Below are 26,679 nucleotides of genomic sequence, written 5' to 3'. Positions count from 1 at the left end.
AGTACAAAGATTTATCATGATCATCATTAAACTTTTCCCGGACTCTGGCAGTATTCCTTAGAAACAATGTCCCAGGATCAAAGTCAGATAACCCAGTAAATTGACAGAAGGTCTGTGGATTTCTACATCGATCAGCTGGTGTCACTTCCATCTTCTCCAGCTTTGCGGATGATTTGGGAGTCAGAAGCCCTTCAGTGCAGCGGCAGGGAGGCCTCAGTTCGCTACTCGCAAGCCAGCTTGCTGTCAAAACTAGAAAGGGCGACTGCAAAGGCCTGAAGGGGGCACATGGGATAGTTGTAGTCCATGGTGAATACGTCATCTGCCACCCGGCCAAACTGCATGATGATATAATCAGCTGGAACCAAGGGAGAGAGAGAGAGAGAATTAATATGTAGGAAGGAACTGCAGATGCTGGATTAAATCAAAGATAGATACAAAATGCTGGAGTGACTCAGGCAGCATCTCTGGAGAGAAGGAATGGTTGGCCGTTCGGGTAGAGACTTCTTCTTCTGAAGAGAGAGACTTAGTTGGTTCATTCCAATTCATTCTGTTGAAGTCACCCCCATCCAATTCCAGCTTGTCCTCTGAACCTTCCTCCACTCAACCCCCATCTCGACCCTCTCCACATATTCAGCCTTGTCCCGTACTTTTCTCCTGTGTCTTCTCTCCAGAGAGGCTGCCTCATGCGCTGCGTTACTCCAGTATTTAATGCCTACCTTCTGCCCCAAGTCTTTCTATGGCTCATTCAAGTCTTTAGAGATACAGCACAGAAACAGGCCCTTTGGCCCACCAAGTCCGTGCCGACCAGCGATCCCTGCACACTAACTCTATCCTACAACTTAGAGACAGCTTAAGCCCCTGTTCCACTTTCCCGAGTTACTCACGAATTCTCCTGAGTTTTCCCCTTGATTCAGACCCGGAGATGCCTGCCGTAGGTCATTTTTCAACATGCTGAAAAACCGTCCCGACTTACCTGATGCCCCGAGTACCTACGGATGGCAATACGAGCCGCTACGATATATCTACGGCCTCCTACGGACTCGCTACGGACATTCCCCAAGTTTGATTCAAGGGGAAAACTCGGGAGAATTCGTGAGTAACTCGGGAAAGTGGGACAGGGGTTTTACAATTAGATCGAGCCAATTTAACCTACAAACCTGCACGTCTTTGGAGTGTGGGAGGAAACCGGAGCAGCCGGAGAAAACCCACGTGGTCACAGGCAGAACGTACAAACTCCATACAGACAAGCACCCGTAGTCGGGATCGAACCCGGGTCTCTGGTGCTGTGAGGCAGCAACTCTACTGCCACCCCAGTCCTGTACTATCTGGAGCCATTCCCTTCATCCCTCCGCTACGGGGACCGCGAAGCTTTCCGTCGGGGCCCGTCAACGTGCTACTCACGGTCATTGGCGTGGATTATCTGGAAGTTCTTCACAGAGGCCTGGGTGACTCGCCCGTGGAAGTTTAGCACGTAGGACTGAGTGTCTTCATTCCAGACCGGGGCCTTGTTGTGCAGCTCGATGATGTTCTCCATGTTCTTGTTTTGCCAACGTGTCAGCAGCGTCTCGTGGTCCTGCCGTGGAAAAACACTGGTCAATACTCAGCCCAAAGCCCAGGGCAGGCAACAGCTCCTGACCCAAAAAAAAGCCGGAGTAACTCGGCCAGTCCGACTGCATCTGCGGAGAAAAGGGAATAGGCGACGTTTCGGGTCGAGACCCTCCGTCAGACTGAAGAAGGGTCTCGAACCGAATCGTCACCAAATCCTGAGATGCTGCCTGATCCCGCTGAGTTACTGCAGCTTTTTGTGTCTATCTTCAGTTTAAAACAGCATCTGCAGTTCCTTCCGACACAGCCCATGACCCAGGTTCCAGGCACACAGCAGATCTGACGGGCGACTGCCCACTGCTCCGAAAAACCATCACTGGTACCCATGGATCGAGAGATGCACAGCTTCTCACTGCCCACTGCCCAATAACCAATGGCATCTAGTGTCGATGGGACATGTTGGTCGGCGTGGGCAGGTTGGACCGAAGGGCCGGGTTCCACACTGCATGACTCTCACCAAGTTCCCTGGGGGGGGGAGGGGGGAACTGCAATCAATTAATGGCTCCAATAAAAATAGACGCCGGAAACACCCAGTAGGTCAGGCAGCATCTGTGGAGACTGAGACCAATGTTTCCAGTCATTGACTCATATCAAAACGAAGAAATAACTCAAAGATAGACACAAATTGCTGGAGTACATCAGCGGGTCAAGGCAGAATCTCAGGAGAAAAAGGATGGGTAACATTTCAGGTTGGGATCCTTCTTCAGACCCGAAACATCACCCATCCCATTTCCCCAGAGTTGCTGCCTGACCTGCCGAGTTACTCCAGCACTTTGTGTCTATCTTTGGGTATAAACCAGCATCTGCAGTTCCTTGTTTCCATTAAGAAATAGTTCATTTGTTTTTGTAGACAAAAACGCTGGAGAAACTCGGTGGGTGAGGCAGCATCTATGGAGCGAAGGAAATAGGCGACGTTTCGGGCCGAAACCCTTCATTTGTTTTGTGTGTTTTTGGAAGTTTTTCTTGAGATGTTTCTCAGCTCTGATGCTGCCTGTCCTGCTGACTGTTTTTGATGTATTTAGCTATTTTTTTTGCTTAGTTTTGTCACTGAAAGAAAATCCTGAGTATCAATGTTTCCACTGGTGGGAGAGTCTCGGACCAGAGGTCAGAGCCTTGGGATTAGTAGGCACTCGTTTAGAAAGGTGAGGAGGAACTTCTATAGTCAGAGGGTAGTTAAGCTACTGAGGGTGGAACTCATTGCTCAGAGGGCCGTGGAGGCCAAGTCAGTGGATATCTTTAAGGCAGAGTTAGACAAATTCCTGATTAGAACGGGTGTAACGTTTTATGGGGAGAAGGCAGGAAACTGGGATTAGGAGGCAGAGATCAGCCATGATTGAATCAGCCATGATTCGATGGGCTGAATGGCCTAATTTTACTCCTATCACTTGTGAACTTGTGAAAGGACATGAACTGTGGGCTAGAGTAACTCAGCAGGTCAGGCAGCATCTCTAAGGATTAAGGAACGGGTGACGTTTCGGGTCGGGACCTGGAATGACTTCGGAGTTAGTGAAAGGGAAATGCTGCAGTTACCCAAAGGCTGGGACTCACGTTCTTTGGTCGAATGGAAATCCTCTCGCACTCCATGTTCATTCCTGGAATAATCACTGTCATTTTCCGAGGTCCTTTAAACCCGAGAATGTTGGTTTCCTGCATTGTAGAAGGAGCTCTGGGTTAGTCTGATCGCCATCCACAACCTCCAATCCTTGCTCCTCTTCTGCAAGCTTACTTTAGTTAGGAGTTAGCATGGAAACAGGCCCTTCGACCCATCGATGGCCCACACACACTAATTCTATGTTTGCCCATTTTTTTGCATCCGCTCCCTACGCAGGAGCACCTGGTGGATACTCACGCGGTCACAGGGAGAAGGTGCAAACTCCACACAGACAGCACCCGAGATCAGGATCCTGGGATGTGATCTCTCCCACCTCTTCCACAGTCCTCCTCCCTCCCACCCCTGGCTCCTCTGCAATGGATGTGACACTCTCTGTAGTCCTTATCCTCGTTAGATTTCCCTGGCATTGTGTATATACTCACATAGCAGACTGCCACGATCTCCTCGCGGATGGCCGGGCTCTCAGCAACAATGGGAATCTTCTCTGGATTAACGCCATTATCAAATACCGTGAACTTGGTCCCAAACACATTGGACCTGTGTCAAGAAGAAACATACGTCTGGTTATATCGGGATATGCAGTCAGTGAAATTCAACCCCTGTACTAACTCCCTACTACTACTACTGTACTAACTATACTTAAGCCACTGTCCCGCTTTCACAACCTAATTCGCGACCTCTGACGACCTTAAACGACCTAAAAAAAATCAAGGTCGCGGTAACCTATGACCTTCCACGATTATGCCTTCGGCCTCCTACGACTATGTTGAGGACCTCCCACGACTATGAACAAGATTCAAGATTCAAGAGAGTTTATTGTCATGTGTCCCTGATAGGACAATGAAATTCTTGCTTTGCTTCAGCACAACAGAACATAGTAGGCATTGACTGCAGAACAGATCAGTGTGTCCATATACCATTGTATAAATATAAACACACATTAATAAATAAACTGATAAAGTGCAAATAAACAGATAATGGGTTATTAATGTTCAGAGTTTTGTCCGAGCCAAGTTTAATAGCCTGATGGTTGCTATTCCTGAACCTGCTTCGACCACGTTGAACACTGGCTTCGACCATGTACATTTTACTGCTGTTTGCAGTAGCCCTTTTGCTTCAGCAGCCTTTTAAGACAGGCAGAAGGGGAAGAGCAAGGGTGAAGAGGGTGAGCTTCAGGTCAATGCTGATCCCCCTCCCACCCAGGCCATTGGTATTGTGGGAGAGGGGGAGGGGGCAGCTTTGCCATCCAGATCCGATCTGTTGCCTTTGTCTCACCTCAACTTGCCGATGAAACTCTCGCCGGCGCGGGACAGGTTTGTTGGGTCGGTAGAGATGAGGTAGTTGGATGTTTTGCTCTTCTTGCGTTTCCGTCCGGCCATCAAGAAAACCTGCGGGACACGTGACCACACAGCAGGCATTTACTCTTGTGTTTAAGAGGGAACTGCAGATGCTGGAGAATCGAAGGTTACACAGAAAAGCTGGAGAAACTCAGCGGGTGCAGCAGCATCTATGGAGTGAAGGAAATAGGCAACGTTTCGGGCCGAAACCCTTCGAAGGGAGGAGACAGCAGGGGAGCCGAGGAAGGGGAGGAGACAGCAAGGACTAACAAAATTGGGAGAATTCATTCACTCCTCCCACCCTCCAGCCTTCTGGCTACTCCTCCTTTTCCCTTTCTTGTCCCCCCCCCCCCCCCCCCCCGATCAGTCTGAAGAAGGGTTTCGGCCCGAAACGTTGCCTATTTCCTTCGCTCCATAGATGCTGCTGCACCCGCTGAGTTTCTCCAGCTTTTCTGTGTAACCAGGCATTTACTCTTCATGGCTGGGGACGTCCATAATGCCCACAGACAGAGAACAGATCACCCCCACACCTCCCTCCCCCCCATCCTCACTCATCTACATTTAGACCAATAAGCAAGGATTCTCCAGGATTGGGAATGCCATGATTCCTGGTCCATATGGATTCCAACCCAAGATATCGGACTGACTGATGAACCTGTACCTTTTTCCCATCACCCTTCTCCAAGTGTAGGTAGTAGGTCGGGAATATTCCCTTATCCATTCCCTTCTTGTCCCGTGTGATCCGACATTTGACAACGGTTCCTTGGGGCGCAGGCTTGAAGGCAAATTCTTCCACGTTTCCCACTTTAATTGGGACACCCTCAGTTCTGGATTCATCCTGGATAATAAGACAGACTGTCACCGATGCAGTAGGCAGCAAATAACAGAGGAAACCCAAGCCCCTGTCCCACTTAGGAAACCTGAAATGAAACCTCTGGAGACTTTGCGCCCCACCCAAGGTTTCCGTGCGGTTCCTGGAGGTTGCAGGTGGTTGCAGGTAGTGGAAGCATGTAGGGAGACTGACAAAAACCTCCGGGAACTGCGCGGAAACCTTGGGTGGGGCGCAAAGTCTCCAGAGGTTTCCGTTCAGGTTTCCCAAGTGGGACAGGGGCATTAGTGAGTAAAATACTTCAACTCAGTGAAAGAAGGCGGAAGGAAGAATACATCTCATTGGCATCTTTTACAAGCCAGTGAAGAATTGGGTTTAATAAAAATGAACTGCAGATGCTGAGTTAATCCAAAGATACACACTAATGCTGGAGTAAAACTCAGCAGGTCAGGCGGCATCTTTTCGCAGAGGAGAATGAAAAAAGGGGTCGCAGAGGGGAAGGAAAAAAGGGGAGCAAGATAAAGTTGTGTCTTACGTCGCAGGTGATGATGGGTGGGATGGAGTCTGACTTCTCGCTGTTGTGGATCTGAGGGGAGATACTCTCCTCCTCTTCTCTCTCCTCCTCCTCATCATCATCATCATCATCATCATCACCATCATCATCCTCATCTTCATCCTCATCCTCATCTTCCTCGTCCTCATCCTCCACTTCCTCCCCTGCTTCCGTCTCTTCCATCGCCTTCTCCTCATCCAACTCCTTGTCGATGAGCTTCTTCCGTGCTGGAGCTGCAGAGGAGAGTGAACAGTGTTGATGCTTTAGACCAAGATTGTCACAGGGACAACCAAAATTTACATTGAAATTTAAGGCAATAGTAAGGATCACAAGCAAATGCTGAGTTGTATTAAAAAAAGGCATTGAAAAAATGTCCATTTAAAAAATGCCCATTTAACAAACGCGCATTTAAAAAAAACTCTCATTATAAAAATGTCCATTTAAAAAAGGCCTTTAAAAAAATGCCTATTTCAAAAATGACTTTTAAAAAAGCACTAAAAAAGGCATTAGTAAGGATCACAAACAAATGATGAATTGTATTAAAATCCATCGTTCACCAGCCGCTCAGGGGAGGAAATTTGTCCTGACTTCAAACGCTGGAACCTCGAGTTAAAAAACACAAAGTGCTGGAGGAACTCATCAGGTCAGGCAGCATCTGTGAAAGGATCAGCCATGATCACAATGGCTCGAAGGGCCGAATGGCCTCCTCCTGCACCTATTTTCTATGTTTCTATGAATTGGACAGAAGAGGTTTCAGGTCGGGAGACTTCTTCAGGCCGAAGTTTTCCGCCCTGGTCTAGTCTCCAGACCAGTCCCAGACCCCAGACCCCTCCACCTTTGCTCATTAGACTTTAGAGATACAAAGTGGAAACTGGCCCTTCGGCCCGAGTCCACGCCGACCAGCGATCACCCCGTACACTATGTAACACATCAGGGACAATTTTATAGCTTACCAATGCCAATTAACCTAAAAACCTGTATGTCTTTGGAGTGTGGGAGGAAACCAGAGCACCCGGAGAAAACCCACAAGGTCGCAGGGAGGACGTACAATCTCCGTATAGACAACACCTGTGGTTAGGATCAAACCCAGGTCTCTGGCGCTGTGCGGCAGGCAGCACTCCACCGCTGCGCCATCGTGCCTCTCTTTGACTTGGCACCTATAGTTGACTTTTAAATGAGGTCTGAAACGGCCGAGTAGGCCAAGAAATATATATAAACCACCGAGGTGAATGGGGACTCGACAGGGTGTGAGAAGCTTGTTGGATTCTGGATTATGGACGTCCTATAGTGAGCAAGATCGATCACTCGACGAAAAAGACGTAGTACAGTCATGGGCAGATTCATGGGTATTTTTCGGCCCCATTTCCGTAACCGGCTTCCGTCTCCGCACCAAACATCCCATCACAGCGGAGCAAAGATACTAGTGCGGAGACGGAAGCCGGTTACGGAAACATCCTCGTAAACATCCTTGAACTGCAGATGCTGGTTTAAACCGAAAGATGGACACAAAATGCTGGACAGGCAGCATCTCTGGAGAGAAGGAACGGGTGACGTTTCGGGTCGAGACCCTTCTTCAGTCTTCAGACTTCACCCATTCCTTCTCTCCAGAGATGCTGCCTGTCCTGCTCCAGTTACTCCAGCATTCTGTGTCTATCCCCAATAGTCCCCCTCTGCTCTCTTGGTGTCCTCCACCCACTCCCAAACCCCACACTGAGTCCCTCTGTGTTCTCTCTGCCCCCCCCCCCCCCCCCCCCCCCCCCCCCCCCCAGGCGAGCAGGTGAACAGAGTGTTGACCAAGTCCAGGTGATGGGAAGGGTTGGGGCACCCAAAGCATCAGTCAGAGACTCCTGAATGACTGCACAGCTCACCTCTCATCTTCCTTCGCCTGTTCCTCTTCGTCGAAGCTGGCACAGTGACAACTTCCTCCAGGTCTTCGCTTGAGTCGTCCACCGTGAAGATTTCAACCTTCCGGTCTGTCTCCTCCACCTCTTCCCGAAAGGCCACAATCTCATCGCCCGCTGGAAGCACAGAGGGAGGCGTTCGTGGTGAGCGGGGGAGGGAACAGGTCAAAATCCCCTTCCACGCGGTCACTCTGCAACCCAATGTCCTTCAGAAGGAGGGGGGCTGAGACAGAGGCACCTCCTGAAGGCTTTCTCCACCCACACTGGACGTTGCCAGATTCCCAGCTTACCTCTCTCTCCCTCTCCTCTCACATTTGAATTATTTCACTCTCTTCAGCCATTCCACAAGGCAGCTTCCAAATATGTACCCTGTGCCATTCTCCCACCTGCCTGCCCCACCCCTTCCTCTCAACTATCTTCCACCACTCTCTTTCCCCTATCTTCACCCCTCGCCTCCATTATCTTCCTCCCCTCGCCCTCCCCGCTAAAAAAAACAAATGCAGAGAGAGACAAAGAGAGACAGAGAGACACAGAGACAGAGACAGAGAGACACAGACACAGACACAGACACAGAGAGACAGAGACACAGAGACAGACACAGAGACAGACACAGAGACAGACACAGAGACACAGAGACACAGACACAGAGACACAGACACAGAGACACAGACACAGAGACACAGACACAGAGACACAGACACAGAGACAGACACAGAGACAGACACAGAGACAGACACAGAGACAGACACAGAGACAGACACACAGACAGACACAGAGACAGACACACAGAGACACACACACAGAGACAGACACACAGAGACAGACACACAGAGACAGACACACAGAGACAGACACAGACACAGACACAGACACAGACACACAGAGACACAGAGACACAGACACAGAGACACAGACACACACAGAGACACAGACAGAGACACAGACAGACGCACAGACACAGAGACACAGAGACAGAGACAGACACAGAGACACAGAGACAGACACAAAGACGTTCACATTGCACATATCACACTGTCTGCAGCTGGGAAGGACATTGCAAGAGACTTAAAATGCTGGAATCCTGAGCAAAACTAATATAACAGCTGGAGGGACAGCATCTGAGGAGGGAAATGGACGCACAATGTTTTGACCCGAGATCCTTCTTCAGTCAGTGACCGCAACGCCATTTCCCTCCTCAGACGCTGCCTGACCCGCCGAGTTCCTCCAGCACTCTTTCCTTCCCAACCGGGAAGGACGCGGTGGGTGTTGACCGGGTCTGTCGGGGCATGCAGGCACGTACGGGGATCTCTCTCACCTTCCTTCCACCACTGCCTCTTCTCGCCGTTTGCTCCCGTCCGGGATATCACCTTCAGGGGGGTTTGGAGCTTGTGGCCGGTGTCGGTCACTTTCAAGTCGTCGGCTAACGAATCTGCGGAGAGCGGAGGGAGACGTCAGCGGCGGGGTTAGGGTTAGGGTTAGGGCCAGGGACTCTCATTGTATTCAAGTGGTGGAGGCAGGGCAGGGGCGGGGACACGCTAAGTGGCTCGGGTGGAGGAAGAGACGCACACGGACGGCGAGCGAGGGAGCGAGGGAGCGAGGGACAGAGGACTTGGAATTGGAGAGTAAAGAGCCTGTCCCACTTACGCGACCTTTACAGGCGAATGCCGGCACCCGTGAAAGGTCGCCAAAATTTTCAAAATTTCACCAGAAAGACGCTACGACTCTTTGGAGACCTATCACGACCATACAGCCTATGGGTGAGTGAGTGAGTGGGTGGGTGAGTGGGTGAGTGGGTGGGTGAGTGGGGGTGAGTGTGAGTGAGAGTGGGTGGGTGAGTGAGAGTGAGGGTGAGTGGGTGAGTGGGTGAGTGGGTGAGTGGGTGAGTGGGTGGGGGAGTGGGTGAGTGAGTGGGTGGGTGGGTGAGTGAGGGGTGAGTGAGGGTGAGTGGGTGGGTGGGTGGGTGGGTGGTGGGTGGTGGGTGAGTGGGTGGGTGGGTGGGTGGGTGGGTGGTGTGAGTGAGTGGGTGGGTGAGTGAGTGAGTGTGAGTGAGTAAAGAGTGAGTGAATGAATGAGAGTGGGTGAGTGTGACGGCGAGTGTCTGAGAGTGTGAGGGGGTGGGTGAGGGGGGGTGGGTGAGGGGGAGTGAGAGTGAATGGGTGGAGTGGGTGAGTGAGTGAGTGTGTGGGGGGGTGGGTGTGTGGGTGGGTGGGTGTGCGGGTGGGTGGATGGGTGAGTGAGTGAGTGGGTGGGTGGGTGGGTGGGTGGGTGGGTGGGTGGGTGAGTGGGGGGTGAGTGGGTGGTGGGTGGGTGGGTGGTGGGTGGGTGGGTGGGTGGGTGGGTGGGTGTGTGGAGAGAGTGGGTGGGTGGGTGAGTGGGTGGGTGAGTGGTGGGTGGGTGGGTGGGTGGGTGGGTGGGTGGGTGGGTGGGTGGGTGGGTGGGTGGGTGGGTGGGTGGGAGGGTGAGTGGGTGGGTGAGTGAGTGAGGTGGGTGAGTGGGTGGGTGAGTGGGTGGGTGAGTGAGTGGGTGAGTGGGTGAGTGGGTGTGTGTGTGGGTGAGTGAGTGGGTGAGTGAGTGTGTGAGTGAGTGAGTGAGTGAGTGAGTGGAGTGAGGGAGGGAGGGAGGGAGGGAGGGAGTGAGTGAGTGAGTGAGTGAGTGAGGGAGTGAGTGGGTGGGTGGGTGAGTGGGTGAGTGAGTGGGTGGGGTGGGTGGGTGGGTGGGTGGGTTGGGTGATGGGTGAGGGTGAGTGAGTGAGTGGTGAGTGAGTGGGTGGGTGGTGAGTGGGTGAGTGAGTGGTGTGAGTGGGTGGGTGAGTGGGTGGGTGGATGGGTGAGGTGAGTGAGTGAGTGGGTGAGTGAGTGGGTGGGTGAGTGGGTGGGTGGTGAGTGGGTGGGTGGGGAGTGAGTGGGTGAGTGGGTGAGTGGGTGGGTGAGTGGGTGAGTGAGTGAGTGAGTGAGTGGGTGGGTGAGTGGGTGGGTGGGTGGGTGGGGTGGTGGGTGGGTGGGTGGGTGAGTGGGTGGGTGGGTGAGGGTGGGTGGGGGGTGGGTGAGTGGGTGGGGAGTGGTGAGTGGGTGGGTGAGTGAGTGGGTGGGTGAGTGAGGGTGAGAGTGAGGGTGAGAGTGAGGGTGAGAGTGAGGGTGAGTGAGGGTGAGTGAGGGTGAGTGAGGGTGAGTGAGGGTGAGTGAGGGTGAGAGTGAGGGTGAGTGAGGGTGAGGGGGATAGTTAGTGTGTGAGGGTGAGGGTGTGAGTGAGGGGGGTTGAGGGTGTGAGTGAGGGTGAGTGAGTGGGTGAGTGAGTGAGGGTGAGTGAGTGGGTGGGTGAGTGGGTGGGTGAGTGGGTGAGTGGGTGGGTGGGTGGGTGGGTGGGTGGGTGGGTGGGAGTGTGAGTGGGTGGGTGAGTGGGTGGGTGAGTGAGTGGGTGGGTGGTGGGTGGGTGAGTGGGTGGGTGAGTGGGTGGGTGAGTGAGTGGGTGAGTGGGTGGGTGAGTGAGTGAGTGAGTGGCTGGGTGAGTGGGTGAGTGAGTGGGTGGGTGAGTGGGTGAGTGAGTGGGTGAGTGGGTGGGTGGGTGAGTGGGTGGGTGAGTGAGAGGGAGAGTGAGTGGGTGAGTGGGTGAGTGAGTGGGTGGGTGAGTGAGTGAGGGAGTGGGTGGGTGAGTGGGTGAGTGGGTGAGGGTGAGTGAGTGTGGGAGTGGGTGGGTGAGTTAGTTAGTGAGTGGGTGGGTGAGTGGGTGAGTGAGTGGGTGAGTGGGTGAGTGAGTGGGTGAGTGAGTGGGTGAGTGGGTCAGTGAGTGAGTGAGTGGGTGAGTGAGTGAGTGGGTGGGTGAGTGGGTGGGTGAGTGAGTGGGTGAGTGAGTGAGTGAGTGAGGGTGAGAGTGAGTGAGTGTCTATGCCCTGTGCTGTGGGGACATACCAGGTGGAACGGCTGAGCTCCTGTGTTTGGATGGACTCGGACCTTTCTTTAATCTCGGGCCTCTCTCAGCCATTACCGCCGGATGTTCACAAAGCTTGAATAGATTTTGTGGGCCCCCCACTACGTTCTCCTGCAGCTCCTCCACGGACACCTCCAGGACATCTGCGGTATCAGGAAACAGCAACACACATCAGTATACAGGGACCGCATGGGTCGGCACGGACTCGGTGGGCTGAAGGGCCTGTTTCTGTGCTGTATCTCTAAACTAAACTAAAAGATGGGAGAGAGGGGGATGAGCAAGATGAGTAACAGTCAGTGGAAGCCGAGCACACCACTGTTCACTCACCTGTCCTTGTTCCTCAATGGGATGGATTGCTTCCCCTAGACTGTTCCAGTTCCTGAGCAGAGATACGGACTACATCTGTATATTGTGTCTACCTACATACTACATCCATTGGCTTTGCTCTGGATACTCAACCATTGAAGTTGACCACATCCAAGAGACCAATACTCTTGGATTGCAACCTTGTCGTGGTCGGGGAGCTTGTGTGTCTCAGTGACCCCTAGAGCTATGCCAGCGGGAGATTCGTCTGCTGTTAGGGTCTCCCATGCTGGACAGGTGGAAGGGTAGAGGCGAGATGAAGAGTGATCCACTGGTCCTCCAGGTTGGAAGTTGAGCACAGGGCCAACAACCCTGTCTCGTGAAACAAACATGTTACGGAAACAGCAACTGAAGGAATCAGCACCACTGAGTGGAGGACCTTCGTTGCTGCCCTACATGCCAGGAGGCATCATCGGCAGTAAGTAAGTAAGTACGTAATGCCCCTGTCCCACTTAGGAAACCTGAACTTAGGGACCTCTATCAAGTTCCCCCTTAACCTTCTGCGCTCCAGAGAATAAAGACCTAACTTATTCAACCTTTCTCTGTAACTTAGTTGTTGAAACCCAGGCAACATTCTAGTAAATCTCCTCTGTACTCTCTCTATTTTGTTGACATCCTTCCTATAATTGGGCGACCAAAATTGTACACCATACTCCAGATTTGGTCTCACCAATGCCTTGTACAATTTTAACATTACATCCCAGCTTCTATATTCAATGCTCCGATTTATAAAGGCTAGCATACCAAAAGCTTTCTTTACCACCCTATCTATATGAGATTCCAACTTCAAGGAACTATGCACGGTTATTCCCAGATCCCAGATCCGATTTTATCTCATCCAGCCCCGACTCAAAAAAACAAACTATTTATCAATCCGGTTCCATGACAACTGCTGGCAGGATAAAATGTTCAGAATTCTTTGAAGTACAGATTGACATATTTTAACAGCCCCAATTGTCATTAAAGACCTCACAACCAGTTCCTGATTCTAATTCCAAGCACCTCATCATTGCCTGAAAGTAATGGATCTGAAAGTATCTATCAGGCCCTCATCCATACCTTCTTCCAGACTCCATGCCTGCTCCTTGGTGATCATAGCCTTGTTGTGAATCTCTCGGTCCAGAAGCAAGCTGTCCCCATTATCCAGAGACTCTAAGCGGAGCTGGGCGCTGGATATCTCCTCCACTGGGATCTTGCAGGAGAAGTCTTGGGAAGGTGCGACAGAGAGGGAAAGAGGAGATTATTAGAGAAGAACGACACATCCATTACCCTAGTCAGTCTAGGGAGCTGCTAACTGTTCCCAGTTCAGTCCCACACACCAACATCTCAATCCGAATCCTCCCCCTTCTCTGCCAAATGTATCTTCAGTCGCTCTTTACTGCACACAAGGGCACAGACGGACAGCCAGGCGCAAACGCACACCTCAGATTCAGGGGCAGTTTTTTCTCAGCTGTTATAGAAAACTGGTTGTTGCAGTCTTCATAGAAACATAGAAACATAGAAAATAGGTGCAGGAGTAGGCCATTCGGCCCTTCGAGCCTGCACCGTCATTCAATATGATCATGGCTGATCATCCAACTCAGTATCCTGTACCTGCCTACTCTCCATACCCCCTGATCCCTTTAGCCACAAGGGCCACATCTTAAATATAGCCAATGAACTGGCCTCAACTACCTTCTGTGGCAGAGAATTCCACAGATTCACCACTCTCTGTGTGAAAAATGTTTTTCTCATCTCGGTCCTAAAAGACTTCCCCCTTATCCTCAAACTGTGACCCCTTGTCCTGGACTTCCCCAACATCGTGAAACAATCTACCTGCATCTAGCCTGTCCAGCCCCTTAAGAATCTTGTAAGTTTCTATAAGATCCCCCCTCAATCTTCTATCAGGCAACTGAACCATCTACTCACCAGCTACAGAGTGTTACTGACCTCCCATCTACCTCATTGGAGCCCCTTGGACTATCTTTAATCAGACTTAACCTTGCACTAAACATTATCCCAGTTATCCTGTATCTGTACACTGTGGACAGCTCGGTTGTAATTGTGCATGGAGTCTTTCCGCTGACTGGATAGCGCGCAACAAAACAGTTTTCCACTGTACCTCGGTACACGTGACAATAAACTAAAGAGCTAAAGAGCTCCACTCTCTTCACATGATGTATGGATTATTCACATGTTGATTTAAGGACACAGTGCCTGCTCTCAGATAGGTTTCCAAGTCAAATATCCTCAGGAGTTACCAGGGCTTGGCACCGCCCAATGCTCCCCATCCTAATCTGATCCATTCCCTCTTTCAGCTCGGTCTATTACGACCCTCCTTGAGTCAGACCCTTTCTCTTCCAATAGAAGCCCCTCCATGTTTACTATTTCTCCCCTTCAACCCACAAGTAAAGGCCAAAGGGATATTATATCACATAATATAATCGACCAAATCCCCAACTTGCTACTGGGTAGAAAGTTCCAAACCCATGATGGATTTATTAATAATAATAATAACTTTATTTATAAAGCGCTTTTAGACAACATCAGTTACCACAAAGTGCTGTACATGGGAAGTCAACAAAAAGTTATTACAAACTACTAAAACCATTAAGACGACAGGACTATAAAAACAATAAAAATTAAAAGACATTTAAAAGCACTAAAACAGGAACAATGTCTCAGCCAGTGTCGAAAGCCAGTGAATAAAAGTGAGTTTTTAGGGAGGTTTAAAGATGGACAGTGAAGGGGCCTGTCTGATCTGCAGCGGCAAGGTGTTCCAGAGTGCCGGGGCAGCAACAGAAAAGGCTCTATCCCCTCTGAGCTTCCGCTTAGACCTTGGTACCTCAAGGAGCAGCTGATCCGCTGACCTGAGGCACCGGGCAGGAGCATATAGGTGGAGCAGCTCAGAGAGGTAAGGCGGGGCGAGGCCATTCAATGATTTAAAACCAAATAAAATAATTTTAAAATGAACTCGAAAGTGCACTGGAAGCCAGTGAAGGGAGGCCATAATTGGCGTAATGTGCTCCCTCTTTCGAGTTCCGGTTAAAAGGTGAGCGGCAGCATTTTGGACCAACTGGAGACGAGCCAACGAATTGATTATTGAATTGAATTGAATTCTTTATTGTCAGGTGACATGTCGCAGTGAAATTCCTTGCTTGCATCCCTTGCCACAATATGCAACAGTCACCCATAAAGGGCGTTTACAAAGTTACAAGCTCCCCCCACTGCGCCATCCCCCTTTCAAGTCAAGTCAAGTCACTTTTATTTATATAGCACATTTAAAAAACAACTCTCGTTGGCCAAAGTGCTTTACCTTGGTATAAGAATAGTATAACAAACAACAGTGGTTCATAGGTTAAATACAAACATCACTACATACATATAGCCCTCGCTCAGAGGACATCAAAAAAGGCTCGGGAGTAGAGATGAGTTTTAAGTCTTGACTTTGTTCTTCCCCCCATCCCCCATGGCAGTCCCCCCCCACGTCGGGTCCTCTATTGTCCATTGTACCACACAGCGGCCCCCCCCCATACCGGAGATGACGGGCCAAAGCGGGACGAATGAGCCTGTGATCATGGGCGAGGAGCATAGGAGAGGGGAACGGGGTCTGGCCAACCGTGCCCTCAAGTGAGGCACTCCTGAAGCACAAAGGTGGACGGGCAAGGAGAGGGATGTCGTGTTGAAGGAAGGCGATGGCTGGAGGCCCTGCAGAAGCCTGGGGCTCGCCTGGATCGGGCACTGCTCATAAGGCCTAGAGCACGGACTGGAGTTTGAAAATAGCGCTAAATCTTTGCAGCTTTTGCATGCGGGATCAGCAGACTATTTCATTTCGTTGTCTCAAATTGAGACAATGACAATAAATTTGAATACAATACAATACAATTTCCGTACACTTGCTAATCGAGGATGTGCTTAGGTATAGGAATACGGGACTGGATTGTATGTAAGAAAATAATTCCACTCTGTGGTTGCACATGTGATAGTAAAACCACCATTCAATCTCTCTGTGTATGACAGGTTGTCCAACAGTGTCCAAGAATTAATTTGATGTCCAAGAGTCCCACTGTGGCACAAGATTAGATGTAGTACCTGCAAGCATGTTGATACTATGTGTTTCGAATGCCGAGGACTGCCCTTCAGCCTTTTTGAGCTGCCTGGGCTTCACCTTGGCATCTGGGTTAGCCTGAACCATTAGAATATCCTGCCGTTTCCGTCTCTGTTTCTGCTTCAAGAGGTTCCACTGAGAAAGCAGAGACAATGAAGCATTAGACCCAGTGCAAAGCAGCACAGAAATCACCCTCTCCACACAGCCCCAGATAGAACTGCTGCCTCACAGCGCCAGAGACCCGGGTCCGATCACTAGACAACAATAGGTGCAGGAGTAGGCCATTCGGACCTTCGAGCCAGCACCGCCATTCACTGTGATCGTGGTAGATCATCCCCAATCAGTACCCCGTTCCTGCCTTCGCCTCATATCCCCTGGTTCCACTATCCCTTAACTCCGCTACCTGAGATCCTGACCTCGGGTGCTGTCTGTGGGGAGTTTGCACGTTCCCTCTGCGATCGTGTGGGTCTCCTCCCAAATCCCAGATATGTGCAGGTTTACAAGCTAATTGGCCCTCTGTAACTTGCCCCCTAGAGTGTAGGACTGGATGCGAAAGTGAGATAACATAGAACTAGTATGAAGGGGTGATCAATGCCTGGCGTGGACTCGGTGAGCCAAAGTGTCTATTACAGGGTTAATTCCCGGGATGGCGGGACTGTCATACGCTGAGAGAATGGAGCAGCTTGGCTTGTACACTCTGGAGTTTAGAAGAATGAGAGAGGGTATCTCATTGAAACATATAAGATTGTTAAGGGTTTGGACACGCTAGAGACAGGAAACATGTTCCCGATGTTTGGGGAGTCCAGAACCAGGGGCCACAGTTTAAGAATAAGGAGTAAACCATTTATAACGGAGACGAGGAAACACTTTTTCACACAGAGAGTGGCGAGTCTGTGGAATTCTCTGCCTCAGAGGGCGGTGGAGGCCGGTTCTCTGGATGCTTTCAAGAGAGAGCTAGATAGGGCTCTTAAAAATAGCGGAGTCAGGGGATATGGGGAGAAGGCAGGAACGGGGTACTGATTGGGAATGATCAGCCATGATCACATTGAATGGCGGTGCTGGCTCGAAGGGCCGAATGGCCTACTCCTGCACCTATTGTCTATTGTCTATTGACAGGCTGAATCTCTAAATTAAACGTGCAAGCTGCGAGGTTAATTGGCCCCCTGTAAATTGCCCCAAGTGTGTATGACTGGATGGGAAAGTGGCGTGACATAGAATTAGTGTGAACGGGTGATCGATGGTTTGGTGTGAGTGGGCCGAAGTGCCTGTTTCCATGTTGAATCTCCAAATTTATCTTAACACTCATTCTTAAATAATCCCAGAGCAAAGATATTAGAGGCATGTGACAGAGTAAAGCTCCTCTACATTGTTCTATTCCTCCAAAGGACGGGTGTACAGTTGATAGTGCAAAGCTGCATGTATATTATTCAATCAAATGATCCCAAAGTAGGCAGAGCACAGCTCAATACAGAGCAATGGTGACTGTCTATATTGCACCCCAACAAGATTAGATACATGAAGCTTATTATATGCTCCTTTTCCCAGTCTTGTACCAAATATCCAGTGGTGTGGACACTGGTACGGTATTACACCATTATAGTCACAGGCCCACCATTGTGAGACAGTGAAGGTAGACACCAAATGCTGGAGTAACCCAGCGGGACAGGAATCATCTCTGGAGAGAAGGAATGGGTGACGTTTCGGTTCCCTCCTTTACCGGGGTCTGCCAGTCCTCCTACCTGATTGTCGAGCCGCTGCCGACGCAATCTCTGACCATCCTCGTCCAAAGCACTGCGTGGAGAGCAGAGACACAAGGATGTCAACGTACGCAGTACAGGCAGTGAACGGTGGGGGGGGCGTGGAGTTAGGAGCACAGTAGACGAGCAAAGAGTGAAAAGTATCTTGGTATCATATGTCCCGAAACGGATCAATGAAATTCTTACTTGCAGCAGTACAACAGACATGTAAACATTATACACCGTAAACACCATAATAAAGAATAAAAAACATTTGTTTCTCTAAATATATATTTATGTGCATCTAAATATAAAATGTGTGTGTGTCTATCTATCTATCTATCTATCTATCTATCTATCTATCTATCTATCTATCTATCTATCTATCTATATCTTTACACACACACACACACACACACACACACACACACACACACACACACACACACACACACACACACACACACACACACACACACACACCTATTTTGGAGGTCATAATGTTTAATAGCCTGATGGCTTGTAGGGAGGAAGCAATATGAACGTTATGGTTTTCAGGCTCCTGTACCTTCTTCCTGATGGAGATGGGACTGAATTGATAGTGGGAGTGGGAGTGATAGGAGCAGAATTAGGCCATTCGGCCCATCAAGTCTACTCCGCCATTCAATCACGGCTGATCTACCTTTCCCTCCCAACCCCATTCTCCAACCTTCTCCCCATAACCCAAAGTGCTGGGTGGAGTAGAGTGAAGGGTCTGGATCGGTGGGATGGGGAAGGGAAAGGGAGGTGGGTGGCGAGTGGGTGGGGGAGAGGAGGTTGGCGTGAGAGTGGATGGAACTGCAGGGGATGGGAAGAGAGAGGCAAGTGATGTGGGTGCAGACCAGAAATGTAGAGGAGGGGAGCTTGCAGTGGATGATGTGTGGGGTCCATCAGGTGGCAGGCACGGGTGGACTATATGAAGTGGAGGGGTTATTGTTTTGGGGAGCAAGTGTGACATGAGGCAGAATTCAGACTAGGTGCAGAACGAGAGGTGAGAGCAGAGCTGGAGAAAGCAAAGCAACACCTCCCATATAACCACTTGGCACATGGCACCAAGCAAACTGTATACAAAATAAAACTTCCAGAATTAAATATAGCAGAAAGAATATTCAACTCTACCTTCCTGGGAGCATTGTGGAATACATTGAAGAATTCTCAGTCCTGGGATCGTCCGTAGGGAGGGAAGGATGCAGACAAATAAAGAGACAGAATTACTACTAATGAATTTAGACTTATCTAGTTGCCGTCACTATGCTGCCTGTGTCCAAGGGTTTCTCCCAGTACGGAAATGAGGGGGCAAGTTGATCACACTGGTGGCACAGTGGCGCAGCGGTAGAGTTGCTGCCTCACAGCGCCAGACATCTGGCTTCCATCCTGACTACGGGTGCTGTCTGTACGGAGTTTGTACGTTCTCACAGAGAGTGGTGGAGAACACTTTTCCCCACAGAGAGTGGTGAGTCTGTGGAATTCTCTGACTCAGAGGGCAGTGGAGTCAGGTTCTCTGGATGCTTTCAAGAGAGAGCTAGATAGGGCTCTTAAAAATAGCGGAGTCAGGGGATATGGGGGGAAGGCAGGAACGGGGTACTGATTGGGGATGATCAGCCATGATCACAATGAATGGCGGTGCTGGCTTGAAGGGCCGAATGGCCTACTCCTGCACCTATTGTCTATTGTCTATTGTTCTCCCTGAGACCGTACGGGTTTCCTCCGGGTGCTCCGGTTTCCTCCCACATCCCAAAGACGTGCAGGTTTGTAAGTTAATTGGCTTCTGTAAATTGTCCTTAGTGTGTGGGATAGAACTAGTGCACGGGTGATCGTTGGCCGGCATAGACCCGGTGGGCCGAAGGGCCTTTTTCCACGCTCTATCTCTAAACTAAACCAAACTGAATACAGATTATTTAAATGCTTCAAAAACATCCCAAGGTGTCCCTCGGGGATGTTGTCAGAGATAAAACTGATACTGAGCCACATAAGGAGATATTGAGACAGGATTAAACGGTTAGTTAAACAAGCAGCTTTCAAGGAGCATCTTGGAAGGAGAAAGTGAGTTGGATGGGGGCGGGGGGGGAATCCTGTGTTTAGGATTGAAACAGCTGAAGTAATATTCAGGAATGAACAAAAGACCAGCATTTGATAATGGTTATAGTTATACTATTGTTGCTTGTACCGACATATAGTAAAAAGCTTTTGTTCGCTGCTATATAATTAAATCAGATGATGCTCTACAAGAGTACAATCAAGAGACAACACACAAGCACAAAGAGATAATACACCAGAGTGCAGAATCTGAGGAATGAGAGACGTTGAAAGGTTATCGGGAAAGGGGAGGGTTAGGTAATGTTGCACAATTGGATGGCTTTAGCCATGTTTGAGTTTGAGTTGAGTTTAATGTCACGTGTACCGAGGTTTAGTGAAAATATTTTGTTGCTTGCTAACCAGTCAGGATTATGTATGGCAACAGCATTGTGACAGGTCTGGATCTTTATTCAGAGGGTGGTGAATCTGTGGAATTCTTTGCCACAGAAGGCGGTAGAGGCTAAGTCAGTGGATAATTTAGAGGCAGAGATAGATAGATTTTTGATTAGTACGGGTTTCAGAAGTTATGGGGAGAAGGCAGGAGAATAGGGTTAGGAGGGACCGATAGATCAGCCATGATTGAATGACAGTTGTATAGAGCCCTAGTGAGACCACACCTGGAGTATTGTGTGCAGTTTTGGACCCCTAATTTGAGGAAGGACATTGTTGCTATTGAGGGAGTGCAGCGTAGGTTTACAAGGTTAAGTCCTGGGATGGCGGGACTGTCATATGCTGAGAGAATGGAGCAGCTGGGTTTGTACACTCTGGAGTTTAGAAGGATGAGAGGGCATCTCATTGAAACATATAAGATTGTTAAGGGTTTGGACACGCTAGAGGCAGGAAACATGTTCCCGATGCAGAACCAGGGGCCACAGTTTAAGAATAAGGAGTAAGCCATTTAGAACGGAGACGAGGAAACACTTTTTCTCACAGAGAGTTGTGAGTGTGGAATTCTCTGCCTTAGTGGGCGGTGGAGGCAGGTTCTCTGGATACTTTCAAGAGAGAGCTAGATAGGACTCTTAAAGATAGTGGAGTCAGGGGATATGGGGAGAATGCAGGAACGGGCTCCTGATTGGGGATGATTAGCCATGATCATATTGATGGCCTACTCGTGCACCTATTGTCTATTGTCTATTGCCTATTGACGGAGTAGACTTGATGGGCCGAATGGCCTAATTCTATTCCTATCACTTATGACCTTATGATTGGTTTCTGGGCGAAGGGAGCTGATGCAGGGGAACAAGGTTTACCTATTGGAACTGAAAATAACGACTTTGTTCTTTTAAATACTGTTAGAAATATTTTCAGTTTGGTTTAGTTTTATTGTCACTTGTAACAAGATACAGTGAAAAGATTTTTTGTTGTGTGATATCCAGTCAGTGGAAAGTCTAGACAAGATTACAATCAAACAATCAAGCCGCCCACAGTGTACAGATACAGGATAAAGGGAATAAAGTTTAATGCAAGATAAGGTCCATTAAAGTCTGATTAAAGATAGTACGGGAGTCTCCAATGAGATACATGGTAGGCCAGGACTGCTCTCTTATTAGTGATCCTGACCAACCATCTACCTCTAGGATTGACACAAACAGGTGGAGTAACTCAGCGGGCCAGGCAGCATCGCTGGAGAAAAGGAATAGGTGACATTTCGGGTCGAAACCTGAAGAAGGGTCTCGACCCGAAACGTCACCTATTCCTTTTTTCCAGAGATGTTGCCTGGCCCGCTGCGTTAATCAAGCATTTTGTGTCTATCTTCAGTGTAAATGAGCATCTGCAGTTCCTTCCTCCCATCTACTTCATGAGAAAGCCTCCAATGAGGTAGATACCATGCAGTGTAGGACAGTCTGGAGCTACTGCAGGGTCAGTGATGGAGTGGGACTAGGAGTTGTCGTGAGATTAAGGGGTAAGCCATTTAGAACGGAGACGAGGAAACACTTTTTCTCACAGAGAGTTGTGTCTGCGGAATTCTCTGCCTCAGAGGGCAGTGGAGGCCGGTTCTCTGGATACTTTCAAGAGAGAGCTAGATAGGGCTCTTAAAGATAGCGGAGTCAGGGGATATGGGGAGAAGGCAGGAACGGGGTACTGATTGGGGATGATCAGCCATGATCACATTGAATGGCGGTACTGGCTCGAGGGGCCGAATGGCCTACTCCTGCACCCATTGTCTATTGTCAGTACAAAGCTAATGTAAAATCCAGGATTTACTGTGCAGAACAGTGCACTTGCTCCCCCTGCAACGATCCTGATCGTGGAACACAAGACTCTGAGCTTACATCGTCATTGCATCGTTGGCATGTGGCATCGCCATGATAGCAAGAGCACAGGATGTCCTTTCAGCAGGGTCAGTGCCTTTTAAACACGGTCACCGCAGCGTGAGGAGGCGAGGACTCCCCGTGGGAAAGGTTCTCCCCAGGGAGCTGATAGATTAGAGCTGGCAATTTGAGCCAGATCACAACATGCCCGTGGCCACTAGGAGATTCCAATCTCCAGGAGTGAATCCAACCTGCTAGGATTCCGTCAAAGCAACAAGATGCGTGTAGATAGGAACTGCAGATGCTGGCGTTTGCCGATGATAGACACAAAATGAAGATAGACATATTTCCTCCAACTCTCCCCACAAACATCCCCTCACTTGCCCTCTCTTCGCCTCCACTCTCCCTCACTCACACCCCTTTACATTCCCTCTCCCTTTCAACCCATGCTCACACCCAGTATTAACATCGCTCTGGTCCCTGAGACAGACTGTTTATCCCTTCCCCTGAAATCAACAACTCAAAAGCCGAAAGCCCAATCATTGCTACTTCATTGGCTTCATCTTCCCTTGACCTTTTTGCCCTTTGCCTCTTCAGTGAACGTAGCCAAAAGCGGACGTCATTGAGGCATGTTGGTGTAGGCAGGGTGGACTCCACACTTCCATTCACATGCCACAATACTCACAAAGCACTTTAACTCCCCCTCCCATTCCCAATCTGACCTTTCTGTCCTGGGCCTCCTCCATTGTCAGTGAGGCCCAGTGCAAATTGAAGGAACAGCACCTCGTATTTCGCTTGGGCAGCTTACACCCCAGCTGTATGAACATTGACTTCTCTAACTTCAAGTAACCCTTGCTTTCCCTCTCTCTCCATACCCTCCCCCTTCCCAGTTCTCCGACCAGTCTTACTGTCTCCGATTACATTCTATCTCTCTCCCCTGCCATCAGTCTCGACCCGAAACTTCGCCCATTCCTTCTCCCCAGAGATGCTGCCTGTCCCGCTGAGTTACTCCAGCATTTTGTGTCTACTCACAGATCAGTGCTGGACTCCATTTGCAAACCGTCCAGCTTAAAAGGTATCTTGATACAAGAATGGGTGCAAGGATTGAAGGGAGGGCTGTGTGTTTGCACGAGCAGCTGACAGTGAGGGATTGAGCCTTGAGATGGCTAATCCCTCAAATGCTGACGCCCAAATTAGAGGGTAATCCGATTGACAAGGGTTTAATGCAGAACAGCTGAGCTTAGGTAACTGGTTCAAAGTGACTGGTGAAAGATGCCCTGGAAATACAGTGGGCAGTGGGAGAAGAGGGCGCTGGTCCCACTGTAAACCCTGGTACCAATCACCAGATTAAGAACTGAAGGGCAGAGGTTCAATATGAGAGGGGATAGATTCAATGGGAACCTAAGGAACAGCATTTTCACAGGTTGTCATATGAAACAAGCTATCAAAGGAAGTAGTTGAGACAGGTAGAAAAACAACATGTTGAGGGCATTTGGACAAGTACATGGGTAGGAAAAGTTTAGAGGACAATGGGTCAAACGGGAGTAAATGGGAGTATTTTAGATGGGGCATCTTGGTAGGCATGGACAAAAACCTGTTTAAGAAGGAACTGCAGATGCTGGAAAATGGACAAAAACCTGTTTCCTTGCTGTAGGACCCATTTATGCTTAATTATAGCCATGTCTAGATATTTCCAGTTTTATCTTCTTGTATGCTTGTGGGTGGGATTTGACACGTAGAGGAACGTGTCAACATCTGAGGAGGCTAGCGCAGATCATAGATTGGATTATTTTTTGCCTGGACTGGAAGATTCATTTTTGCTATCTGCTGTCTTGTGCATAAGCTATATCTCCACCACATCCCCGGGTAGTAATGGCTATCAAAGTTGGGCATTGAGAAAGTTAAGAAATTGCCATTACACTTGCTGTGTGGCTGTCCGACTCAGATGCCACTACTTCTCGTGCCGTGCCTGCCACTGGGTCCCATGACAGCTCCTCTGGCACCACTGGCACAGAGACTCGCCACTGTGGTGTATGTGCTACTGGGTTTCAACTTCACTCACTCCGGAGCTGTGTCTGGGTCCAAACCTCCCGGAGCCAGGGAGGAGGAGGAGGAGGGGTTGGAGGGAGGAAGGGGAGGGAAGGGATGGGGATGGGATGGAAGGGGAGGAGAGGGGATGGAACTGGGGAGGAAAGGGGAGGAGAGAGGGATGGAGAGGGGGAGGAAAGGGGAAGAGAGGGATGGGATGGAAGGGAGGAAGGGAACTGATGGAAGGGGAGGGGAGGGGATGGAAGGGGAGGGGGGGATGGAAAAGGGAGGAGGGGAGGGGAGGAAGGGGAGGAGAGGGGATGGAAGGGGGATGGGGGGAGGGAGGCGAAGGGGTGGGAGGGGATGGGATAGGAGGGGATGGGAGGGAGGGAGGGGATGGATGGAGGGGATGGGAAGGGATGGGAAGGGATGGGAGGGGGAGGAAGGGTCCCACACAGCTGCTGTCAAGCGCCAGTCCCCCTCCCCCCCTCCCTCCCTCCCTGCCTGCCTGCTGGAGCGGCCCTGAGAGCGGCTGCAGCCTGGGCTGCCCTACCTGGCCATGTCCACTAGCATGGAACTCATCCTAGTTCACACGCCGCCGCCCCGCCGCTACTTCCGCAGTCCCCTCGCGTCCCGGCCGCGGCGCCCCGTCTTAAACAGATGCCGACACTGCCATTGGCCGCCGGTTGCCAGGGCTACCTGACGTCACCTTCAGGCTGGAACGCCCCCTTTGTCGCGTCACATCTCCGCCCGCCTTGGCCCTTAAAGGGACAGGCCCACCACCCCCTGTCCATGAGGTCACGAGAGACCAAGGGATCCTTATTGTCATATGTCCCAGATAGAACACAATGACATTCCTACTTGCAGCCACACAACTGAATATGTAAACATAACACACTGTAAACAATAAAGAGCGGAATTAGGCCATAAGATTTAAGAGAGAGTTAGATCGAGCTCTAGGGGCTAGTGGAGTCAAGGGATATGGGGAGAAGGCAGGCACGGGTTATTGATAGGGGACGATCCACCATGATCACAATGAATGGCGGTGCTGGCTCGAAGGGCCGAATGGCCTCCTTCAACTATTTTCTATGTATCTATGTATTCGGCCCATCAAGTCTACTCCGCCATTCAATCATGGCTAATCTATCTTCGGTAGACAAAAGTGCTGGAGAAACTCAGCGGGTGCAGCAGCATCTATGGAGCAAAGGAAATAGGCAACGTTTCGAGCCAAAACCCTTCTTCCATCTTCCCCTCTTACCACCATTCTCCTGCCTTCTCCCCATAACCATAAGGGTGGTGAATCTGTGGAATTCATTGCCACAGAAGGATGCGGAGGGCAAGTCAATGGATAATTTTAAGGCAGAAATAGATAGATTCTTAATTAGTGCAAGAAGCAGTATATTGTGGATAAACGTGAGGTTATCCACTTTGGTGGCAAGAACAAGAAGGCAGATTACTATCTGAATGGTGTCAGATTAGGAAAAGGGGAAGTGCAATGAGACCTGCGTGTACATCAGTCACCGAATGTAAGCATGCAGGTACAGCAGGCAGTGAAGAAAACTAATGGCATGTTGGCTTTCATAACGAGAGGATTTGAGTAAAGGAGCAATGAGGTCCTTCTGCAGTTCTATAGGGCCCTGGTGAGACCACACCTGGAGTATTGTGTGCAGTTTTGGGCTCCTAATTTGAGGAAGGACATTCTTGCTATTGCGGGAGTGCAGCGTAGGATCACAAGGTTAATTCCCGGGATGGAGGGACTGTCATATGATGAAAGAATGGAGCAGCTGGGCTTGTATTCACTGCAATTCAGGATGAGAGGAAATCTTATTGAAACATATAACATTCTTAAGGGATTGGACAAGCTAGATACAGTAAATATGTTCCCGATGTTGGGGGAGTCCAGAACCTGGGACCACATTTTAAGAATAAGGGGTAGGCCATTTTGAACTGAGATGAGAGAAAAACTTTTTCATCCAGAGAGTTGTGAATGTGTGGACTTCTCTGCCTCAGAAGTCAGTGGAGGCCGATTCATTGGATGCATTCAAACATAGATAGATAGAGCTCTTAGGGCTAGAGGAATCAAGGGATATGGAGAGAAGGCAGGACTGGGGTGCTGATTGTGGATGATCAGCCATGATCACATTGAGTGGTGGTGCTGGCTTGAAGGGCCGAATGGCCTACCCCTGCGCCTATTTTCTATGTATCTATGTAAGTGTCAGGGGTGATGGGGTGAATGCGTCAGGGGTTAGGCCAGTAATTTCCAGATCCCTGAATAAGAACGAATAAATAAAAATTATCCCATACAGTAGAAACTACCTTCCATGGTAATATGTCCTC

At 49.8% G+C, this 26,679-nt stretch overlaps 1 protein-coding gene across 2 annotated transcripts; it reads right to left on the bottom strand.

Moving 5' to 3' along the window:
* Positions 1-25,000, bottom strand: LOC129713840 (tubby protein-like). Of its 2 annotated transcripts, none has more exons than XM_055663172.1 (15): positions 24,896-25,000; positions 19,106-19,147; positions 17,951-18,002; positions 16,196-16,346; positions 13,184-13,330; positions 11,743-11,904; positions 9,138-9,266; positions 7,805-7,954; positions 5,919-6,169; positions 5,216-5,392; positions 4,493-4,605; positions 3,640-3,754; positions 3,154-3,252; positions 1,402-1,573; positions 1-355 (listed from the first exon to the last, which is right to left on the bottom strand). In XM_055663172.1, the coding sequence occupies exons 1-15, from the start codon at positions 24,922-24,924 to the stop codon at positions 222-224; spliced, it is 1,923 nt and encodes a 640-aa protein (XP_055519147.1). In that variant the 5' UTR covers positions 24,925-25,000; the 3' UTR covers positions 1-221. The 2 variants fall into 2 exon arrangements, with proteins under 2 accessions (XP_055519147.1, XP_055519148.1); XM_055663173.1 differs by having other exon boundaries at positions 9,153-9,266.
* Between the last annotated feature and the right edge of the window lie 1,679 nt (positions 25,001-26,679).

Source organism: Leucoraja erinacea, chromosome 37 (assembly GCF_028641065.1).
Source record: "Leucoraja erinacea ecotype New England chromosome 37, Leri_hhj_1, whole genome shotgun sequence".
Lineage (NCBI taxonomy): Eukaryota > Metazoa > Chordata > Chondrichthyes > Rajiformes > Rajidae > Leucoraja > Leucoraja erinaceus.
This window is presented reverse-complemented; position numbering and strand designations above follow the sequence as displayed.

Excerpts from the sequence above, each read along its gene's own strand:
- LOC129713840 (XM_055663172.1), bottom strand. The coding sequence starts at position 24,924 with ATGAGTTCCATGCTAGTGGACATGGCCAG. Across the intron at positions 19,148-24,895 it reads ATGCTAGTGGACATGGCCAG|GACTGAGAATTCTTCAATGT; the intron begins GTAGGGCAGCCC and ends GGACGATCCCAG. Across the intron at positions 13,331-16,195 it reads TAGTATCAACATGCTTGCAG|ACTTCTCCTGCAAGATCCCA; the intron begins GTACTACATCTA and ends CACCTTCCCAAG.